Source organism: Taurulus bubalis (assembly GCF_910589615.1).
Source record: "Taurulus bubalis genome assembly, chromosome: 18".
Classification (NCBI taxonomy): domain Eukaryota; kingdom Metazoa; phylum Chordata; class Actinopteri; order Perciformes; family Cottidae; genus Taurulus; species Taurulus bubalis.
In genome coordinates, this window is record NC_136606.1 from 763,165 (window position 1) to 773,164 (window position 10,000).

A 10,000-nucleotide genomic window follows, 5' to 3' on the forward strand; every position below is an offset into this window, starting at 1 on the left:
AGAGCAATGAGCGGAGCAATGAGAGAGCAGTGAGAGAGCAGTGAGAGAGCAATGAGAGAGCAATGAGAGAGCAGTGAGAGAGCAATGAGAGAGCAATGAGAGGAGCAATGAGAGAGCAATGAGCGGAGCAATGAGCGGAGCAATGAGAGAGCAGTGAGAGAGCAATGAGAGAGCAATGAGAGAGCAGTGAGAGAGCAATGAGAGAGCAGTGAGAGAGCAATGAGCGGAGCAATGAGAGAGCAGTGAGAGAGCAATGAGAGAGCAGTGAGAGAGCAGTGAGAGAGCAGTGAGAGAGCAGTGAGAGAGCAATGAGAGAGCAGTGAGAGAGCAGTGAGAGAGCAGTGAGAGAGCAATGAGAGAGCAATGAGAGAGCAATGAGCGAGCAGTGAGAGAGCAATGAGAGAGCAATGAGCGGAGCAGTGAGAGAGCAGTGAGAGAGCAGTGAGAGAGCAATGAGAGAGCAGTGAGAGAGCAATGAGAGAGCAATGAGAGAGCAATGAGAGAGCAGTGAGAGAGCAATGAGAGGAGCAATGAGAGAGCAATGAGAGAGCAATGAGAGAGCAGTGAGAGAGCAATGAGAGAGCAATGAGAGAGCAGTGAGAGAGCAATGAGAGGAGCAATGAGAGAGCAATGAGAGAGCAATGAGAGAGCAATGAGAGAGCAGTGAGAGAGCAATGAGAGAGCAGTGAGAGGAGCAATGAGAGAGCAATGAGAGAGCAATGAGAGGAGCAATGAGAGAGCAATGAGCGGAGCAATGAGAGAGCAGTGAGAGAGCAGTGAGAGAGCAGTGAGAGAGCAATGAGAGGAGCAATGAGAGGAGCAATGAGCGGAGCAATGAGAGAGCAGTGAGAGAGCAGTGAGAGAGCAATGAGAGAGCAATGAGAGAGCAATGAGAGGAGCAATGAGAGAGCAATGAGAGAGCAGTGAGAGAGCAATGAGCGAGCAAACAGAGAGCAATGAGAGAGCAATGAGAGGAGCAATGAGAGAGCAGTGAGAGAGCAATGAGAGGAGCAATGAGAGAGCAATGAGAGAGCAATGAGAGGAGCAATGAGAGAGCAGTGAGAGAGCAATGAGAGAGCAATGAGAGGAGCAATGAGCGAGCAATGAGAGAGCAATGAGCGGAGCAATGAGAGGAGCAATGAGCGAGAGCAATGAACATAATGTATAAGAGCAATGAACATAATGTATAAGAGCAATGAACCTCACATCAGAGCAATGAGAAGAGCAATGTGTTGCAGAGGACAGTGATCTGGTCAACGAGGTGTTGGAGGACATCTCTCGGCACGAGGAGGATTACCTGGACCTGACGCTGGAGGAGGAGAGCGAGCTCATCACCACCATGAAGGGCTACCTGAGCAGAGGACACACACACCCTGTGTGACACACACACACACACACACACACACACACACACACACACACACACACACACACACACACACACACCATAATGAGATTCTTCATCATTCTCTCTTTTATTTTACTTGTCAGCAATAATAGAGATAAAATAATATTTTGGTAACTTGTTGACTTGATCTCTTAGTTCATGTTTATAGTTGTTCTGATGGAGAATCCTTTGTTTATTATCATTTTCCTTCAGAATGAAACGTTGTGATTTATATTATAAACCAAAGGAACTCATTTTGTTTTTTAAAAGCTGCTTGAAGTGATTTTTATTTTTATTGTTCTGATGAGAATCAGCGTTTTATGTTTGTGACGTCGCAGCAGTTTGTCGTTTACTTTAAATACGTTTACTTTAAATACGTTTAATTTAAATACATTTACTTTAAATACGTTTACTTTAAATACGTTTAATTTAAATACGTTTCAAGTTAACGTTCCATGTTTAAAGACAATAAAGAAATGAAGGTTGAATCTGTGATGTCATGTTTGTTCTCAACTAATTATTATCAGTTACCACACTGATAAAACTACATATACAAGTACTAATACCACTAAGTACCTGATGAAGAAGGAGGAGCCTGCTGGAGGAGGAGGAGCCTGCTGGAGGAGGAGGTGGGTGCAGATGCTGCAGCCAATCGGCACACGGCATTGGTCACACCTGCAGCCCATCAGGTGATTAGAGGGAGTATATATCTATCTATCTATATCTATATATATATATATATACATATATATATATACATATATATATATATATATATATATATATATATATATATATATATATATATATATATATATATATATATATATATATATATATATATATATATGCTATTCCTTTATAGTTTAGAGGCTGCTATTCCTTTATGGTTTAGAGGCTGCTATTCCTTTATGGTTTAGAGGCTGCTATTCCTTTATGGTTTAGAGGCTGCTATTGCTTCATTGTTTAGAGGCTGCTATTCCTTTATGGGTTAGATACTGCTATTCCTTTATGGTTTAGAGGCTGCTATTCCTCTATGGTTTAGAGGCTGCTATTCCTTCATAGTTTAGAGGCTGCTATTCCTTTATAGTTTAGAGGCTGCTATTCCTTTATGGGTTAAATACTGCTATTCCTTTATAGTTTAGAGGCTGCTATTCCTCTATGGTTTAGAGGCTGCTATTCCTTCATAGTTTAGAGGCTGCTATTCCTTTATAGTTTAGAGGCTGCTATTCCTTTATAGTTTAGAGGCTGCTATTCCTTTATGGGTTAGAGACTGCTATTCCTTTATAGTTTAGAGGCTGCTATTCCTTTATAGTTTAGAGGCTGCTATTCCTTTATAGTTTAGAGGCTGCTATTCCTTTATAGTTTAGAGGCTGCTATTCCTTTATAGTTTAGATGCTACGGATGCATGGGAGCAGCCTGATGGACGTGTATGAAGAAGACCCAAATATGAATGTATTTCACAAAGATACTGGTCAGTTGTGAGAAACCTGTATGTCACTGTCACCACCACCCAGTGGCAGCAAGGATGCTGCAAGTCCCCGCCTTCAACAGCGGATGATGATGATGATGATGATGGACACAAATAATGTGGTTCTAGGTAATGTTATAACACATATTCCTAAAAAGAGCAAGAAACAGGCTGAATGTATTTTGCTTTATCAGTTTGAACGTTGGACAGATGAGTGAGGTCATCACCAGCAAGTTTAAATCCACAGGTACACAATGCTGATGCTAAAACAAGATGGCTGCTGATGCTAAAACAAGATGGCTGCTGTTGCTAAAACAAGATGGCTGCTGATGCTGAAACAAGATGGCTGCTGATGCTGAAACAACGTTTACAACTTTTAACGTGTTTTTCCTTTTATTTAATTGTTTTATGGACTGACTGTATTTTATCTATGACACAATTAATGTATTTTATCCTTTTCTTTTTTTATGACACTGTAAAATGTGTTTTTTTATGTGTTTTTTATGGTGGTGTGTGTGTGTGCGCGTGCGTGTGTGTGTGTGTGTGTGTGTGTGTTTGTTAAGTGTACCCCATCGGTGATAATAAATGAAGACTATTGATTAAAAATGGCCTCCATATTTGTATTGGTATCATTGTCCCAGTACATTAGTTTACTCTCACATGAAGGATCCCACAACACAGACGGCTGTCTTTATTAACACAACGACAGCATTGCACCGTGATGGAGGAGCTCGTCTCTGACCTCTCACATGGAGGAGAAGACCTCCTGTGAGAGGACTGAGGAAGAGGAAGAGGACTGAGGAAGAGGAAGAGGACTGAGGAAGAGGAAGAGGACTGAGGAAGAGGACTGAGGAAGAGGACAATGTAATAGTCTGTCATGGTCTCAACTCAAGGAGCTCCTCGGTGACGACAACGTCTCATCGACACCAGAATGAATCCGACCAGTAGAGTAAGGGGCAAATTAATGCCAAAACTAGAGAGCGCAAATCAAACAGCCGCGCGCGTAATTTACTTTGACGAGCGCTTTTACATCACGACGAGAGCAAAATCCCCGCTCGCCCGAGCAAAAGTTGCTCTCGCGCGAGCAAAACTCGCTCTCGTGAAGCTTTAACCTGCTCGCTCGCGTGTCTGTTACCTGCTCGCGCTCGAGTAGATTTTCTTTTTGACAGTAAGTGGGCGGATCCAGTCACCATCCATCTCTACATCTAATTGGTTACAATCCTCGTCTTCGGATTGGCTGGAATGCATTTTGCACCAGGAACAATGGCGGATGAGAAAACACAACTGAAAGTTGACGTTCTCTGAATACTACTGTTATTGAGTCACAAAATGTAATTTTAGGATGTTTTCAGGCGAGAAGTTAGTTGTTTAAGCATCAAATCTGTGGTCGGTTTGTCAAGAATCAGCCGACTTAAAAAGATACGGCGACGGTTTGAGGTCCTGCTCGCGGGACCTAGAGCCCCGCAGCACCGGGCCGTCAGCGCTCTGCTGCCCGCCGACAGCAGCCTGATCCCGGCAGGACTTTTTGAAATGATCCGCTGGCTCCGATGTCTCCGTAGCGGTTAAACATGAGATATAATTCAATTTTGAGGATCTAACGAGCAATCTTTATTATTTATTATTTATTCACAGTAACATTACATCAGTTTGACTGAGGGAAAGTTTAAGATTTATAACTTAAGATTTTAATTTAACTTTTACTTTGAACTACAGCGGTGTTTTATTACTTTTGACCAATCCTATCTTGTGTTGTAATTGTATTTGACCCTTTCTTAAACAGTTCTTTAACTTTGACACACCCAAGATACATTAACTGCCTTGAAACACAGTTTGGTATTTATTAGGCGTATGCAACAAACTAAATGGCATGCAGATCGCTTATTAAAGACAATATCAATAGAAATACTACGCAATATCAACAAACCCCAAATTATTTATGAATCCCTCTTTGGAACTTCAAGTCTTTTGCACATTTTCATTGGTTACCTCTACTTAGGCTCTAATACAACTGAATAGCATCTTTAACATGTGAACATCATTGCTCTCTGCAACTGGGTGCTGACCTTCCTCTCAGGCAGACCCCAATCAGTCAGAGTTGGAACCGCACATCTGACACAAGAACTGTGAGCACAGGGACCCCCCAGGGCTGTGTACTGGGTCCCCTGCTGTTCACCCTCTTCACATACGACTGTGTGGCCTCCCAGGAAAACACCAGCATCATCAAGTTTGCGGATGATACGACGGTCATTGGAATGATCAGCTGAGACGGCGTACAGAAGAGAGGTGGAGGAACTTGTGGCCTGGTGTCGGATAATAATCTCTCCTTGAACGCAGACAAGACAAAGGAGATGATTATCCACCCAAGGAGGAAGAAGGTGCAGGAAGCACCACTTCACATAGGTGGGACAGAGGTGGAAAGGGTGAAAACCTGTAAATTCCAGCAGAGACTGTATTTCTTAAGAAGGCTGAGGAAATTTGGAATGCCACCCAAGATTCTCAGCAACTTCTACAGATGTACGGTGGAGAGCGTCCTTACAGCTCCATCAGTGTGGTATGAAGCTGCACTGCAGGACAGGAAGGCACTCCAGCGTGTGATAAAAACTGCACAGTACATCTCAGGAGCAGCTTTATTTTTTGCCTTAAGTTCATTGTAATTCTGTGTGTTAGGAGGACCCAGCAAAATAAGCTTTTCATTGGACAGAATAACTGCCTGTTATCTGTGCATATGAGAATAAAAATATCTTGAATCAATACACAGTAAACCCACACATACACACTCAAAATAACAGATACAGAAACACATACAATTGTATAAATATGTATTTTATATATATATATACTTATATATTTATATAGATACATATATAATGGCAAACACTTCGGTCAAAAGTAATAAGACACCGTTGTAGTTCAAAGTAAAAGTTAAATCAAAGTCAGAGCTACCAACTCTCACGGTTTCGCCGTGTGACTCGCGCTTTTGCATGTTTTCACACACACTCACGCCACACAACCAATTTCTCACGGCAAAAAAAAAAATCTGATTTTGGGCCGAGGCTTGTTCGTTCCTTTTCAAACTCCCCGACGATAGATGGCGCTAAGGAGCGCATCTGTAAACATATTCGCTGCATAGACATCCTATTTCCCCCAAAGAGTCCCGAAGATAGCAACAGAAGAAGATTTTCAAACAGACACAACCGCGGGAGAAACTCAGGAGGCGCAGAGACTAAGGCAGACCTGGGCATCTGACGGCCCGCGGCTCTCACAGTCCGGCCCGCGTGAGGTCAATCAAAAATGAAAAATAAATAAATAAGGTGCACGCCATGAATGCAATACAAACGGCGCTGCAGTCTCCGCCTCCAGATTGAAAATGAATCACGCAAAGCCGCCGCGGATCTGACCTGCGGTCTGATCCACTATGGCAGAGCACTTTAAGTCAGGATCTTCACTCTTCTCTCAAAGAGGAGAACGTTCCTCACATGAGGAAAGATGCTCAGAAGATGTTGGTTCTCTTTGGATCTACCGACATGAGAACAAACATTCTAGTGATGAAGGTCAACAGATCAGATCCTCTCTCTGATACCTGTCAGCTGTCCTTCATCTCCACCTCATTCAACCAGACTTCATGCTCTTTTTTAAGCAACACAGACTGGACTTTTCTCACCGAGTAAGAACAACTGAACTGGAAAACATCAAAAGCGCTGATTGCTTTTGTTTGAAGTTAATAAATTGCTGGTCTTTAACATACATATTTAAGGTAAGGTTTACATTTTTTTTTTAACTTATTTTCATAGCCTTATTGTAACATGTATTCTTACCAGTAGCAGCTCAAAACAATATAATTTACAGTTTTTTAATAAAGTAATAACATTCATATTGAGTTAATTGAATTAAATTCAGACTATTGGTTCAGCCCTCCACAACGGTCCAAATTTCTCATGTGGCCCCTTGGGAAATGAATTGCCCACCCCTGGACTAAGGTATGTTAATGACATGTGTTCCCAAGCGCTCTTTGGTGACGTGGTTGATTACGTTACTGTCATCTGTCCATCATCGTATAAAGCCCACCCTGACAATTTGATTGATCCGAACAATTTTTGATTTTGGATAATTTCTCCCCAACGGAGCAGTGCCAGACCGAACTTCCAGACCTCAAATGTTGTGGGCGGGGCTAAATTCGGCTGGTACCAGGCTACATCTTTAGCATCCCACCCAAAAATCCACTAGAATGCATGAAATAACATCTACTTAAACTAAAATGTCCTGGGGGTGGACCATCAGCTATGCTTCACAGAATGCAACCAATGTTGTCCATCTGCAGTAGACCGCCCCTATCAACGACTTTGGGCCCCACAAACACAACATGGGTACAACGTGGGTACAACATGGGTACAACATGGGTACAACGTGGGTACAACATGGGTACAACATGGATACAACGTGGGTACAACATGGGTACAACATGGGTACAACGTGGGTACAACGTGGGTACAACATGGGTACAACATGGGTACAACATGGGTACAACGTGGGTACAACGTGGGTACAACGTGGGTACAACATGGGTACAACATGGGTACAACATGGGTACAACGTGGGTACAACATGGGTACAACATGGGTACAACATGGATACAACGTGGGTACAACATGGGTACAACATGGGTACAACGTGGGTACAACGTGGGTACAACATGGGTACAACATGGGTACAACGTGGGGACAACATGGGTACAACATGGGTACAACGTGGGTACAACATGGGTACAACATGGGTACAACGTGGGTACAACATGGGTACAACATGGGTACAACGTGGGTACAACGTGGGTACAACATGGGTACAACGTGGGTACAACGCCAAATTAATTCCAATTTCCTGATATTTGAGCCACCAACGTGTGTGGCTGCGTATGCGGCAACATTTTGGTCACCCGCGACAAAATCTCACTCCAAGGTTTTTTGAAAAGTTGGCAGCTCTGCTTAAGTTATAAATCTTAAACTTTCCCTCAGTCAAACTGATGTAACGTTACTGTGAATAAATAATAAAGATTGCTCGTTAGATCCTCAAAATTGAATTATATCTCATGTTTAACCGCTACGGAGACATCGGAGCCAGCGGATCATTTCAAAAAGTCCTGCCGGGATCAGGCTGCTGTCGGCGGGCAGCAGAGCGCTGACGGCCCGGTGCTGCGGGGCTCTAGGTCCCGCGAGCAGGACCTCAAACCGTCGCCGTATCTTTTTAAGTCGGCTGATTCTTGACAAACCGACCACAGATTTGATGCTTAAACAACTAACTTCTCGCCTGAAAACATCCTAAAATTACATTTTGTGACTCAATAACAGTAGTATTCAGAGAACGTCAACTTTCAGTTGTGTTTTCTCATCCGCCATTGTTCCTGGTGCAAAATGCATTCCAGCCAATCCGAAGACGAGGATTGTAACCAATTAGATGTAGAGATGGATGGTGACTGGATCCGCCCACTTACTGTCAAAAAGAAAATCTACTCGAGCGCGAGCAGGTAACAGACACGCGAGCGAGCAGGTTAAAGCTTCACGAGAGCGAGTTTTGCTCGGGCGAGCGGGGATTTTGCTCTCGTCGTGATGTAAAAGCGCTCGTCAAAGTAAATTACGCGCGCGGCTGTTTGATTTGCGCTCTCTCGTGGAGCTCATTTGCGCTCTCTACTTTTGCCATTAATTTGCCCCCATATACACACATACCATTGTATATATATTGTGTGTATAAATATATATATATATTTTACATACATGTATATATATATATATATATATATATATATATATATATATATATATATATATATATATATATATATACAGATACACATATCCTTGTATATATATTGTGTTTATAAATATGTATTTTATATAAATACTTATATAGATACATATATAATTGTACATAATGTTTATAAATATGTATTTCATATATATACAGTTATATATTTATATTGATACACATATAATTGCAAACACTTCGGTCAAAATTAAAAAGACACCTCTGTAGTTCAAAAAAAAAGTTAAATTAAAACATTAAGTTATAAATCTTAACCTTTCCCTTAGTCAAAATGATTTAATGTGACTGTGAATAAATAATAATGATTGCTCGTTAGATCCTCAAAACTGAATTATAACTCATGTTTAATCGATACGGAGACGTCGGAGCCAGCGGATCATTTCAAAAAGTCCAGCTGAGATCAGGCTGCTCTCGGCGGGTCACATCCTGGCATTTTCTTGGCGAGACGCAGACTTTTGAATTGGAACAGAACTTGGGCCGCGACTGATGACGTTTCACGAGAACGAGAACACAAGTACAGAGAAGAACGCTGATTGAGAAATGGCCAATGTCTGGCTTGTGGGTGTGGTCTTTATTGGTTACACACACACACACACACACAGGGTCTGGCTTGTGGGCGTGGCCTCTCTGGGTTACACACACAGGGTCTGGCTTGTGGGCGTGGCCTCTCTGGGTTACACACAGGGTCTGGCTTGTGGGCGTGGCCTCTCTGGGTTACACACACAGGGTCTGGCTTGTGGGCGTGGCCCCTCTGGGTTACACACACAGGGTCTGGCTTGTGGGCGTGGCCTCTCTGGGTTACACACACAGGGTCTGGCTTGTGGGCGTGGCCTCTCTGGGTTACACACAGGGTCTGGCTTGTGGGCGTGGCCTCTCTGGGTTACACACACAGGGTCTGGCTTGTGGGTGTGGCCTCTCTTGGTCCCAGTTAGAAGTAGTTGACGACCCGGCGGACGGACTGGATGTTGGGGTTCTGCGCCTGCCACTCGTTGTGGCTGCAGTAGTCTCCGCGCTCCACCACGTACATGCGGCCGCGGAAGTTGGGCTCCTCGTACATCACCCAGCTGGGGACAGAACAGGAAGCGGGTCAAACCACCGCGTGCAAAGCGAGGAACCTGCGGAGGTCACCGCGACCTTGGGGTCTTTCTACTCACGCTCCGTCTCCGTACACCTTCACGGAGTTGATGCAGCTCTTGGAGAAGCCGCGGCTCTGCAGGAAGGGACAGTCGTCACAGATCTCCACGCACTGGCCGGAGAAGTTGCAGGCCTCGAACATCTCCATGCGGTAGTGCTCCCCGTGCTGCAGGAGAGGCGGGGTTAAGGTTAAT

At 43.5% G+C, this 10,000-nt stretch overlaps 2 protein-coding genes across 3 annotated transcripts in view; one reads left to right on the forward strand and one right to left on the reverse strand.

Moving 5' to 3' along the window:
* Positions 1-1,869, forward strand: part of nub1 (negative regulator of ubiquitin-like proteins 1) — a 17,132-nt gene extending 15,263 nt beyond the window's left edge. For both annotated transcript variants that reach the window (XM_079233900.1, XM_079233901.1), the window contains one exon: positions 1,239-1,869. In XM_079233900.1, the coding sequence (XP_079090026.1) occupies positions 1,239-1,381 (143 nt within the window). In that variant the 3' untranslated portion in view covers positions 1,382-1,869. The remainder of the gene's footprint in view (positions 1-1,238) is intronic.
* A 7,731-nt stretch (positions 1,870-9,600) lies between these two features.
* Positions 9,601-10,000, reverse strand: part of crygn2 (crystallin, gamma N2) — a gene marked incomplete at both ends in the record, with an annotated part of 3,041 nt that continues 2,641 nt past the window's right edge. The window contains 2 exons of the mRNA XM_079233913.1: positions 9,601-9,736; positions 9,827-9,972. Of these exons, the coding sequence (XP_079090039.1) occupies positions 9,601-9,736; positions 9,827-9,972 (282 nt within the window). The remainder of the gene's footprint in view (positions 9,737-9,826; positions 9,973-10,000) is intronic.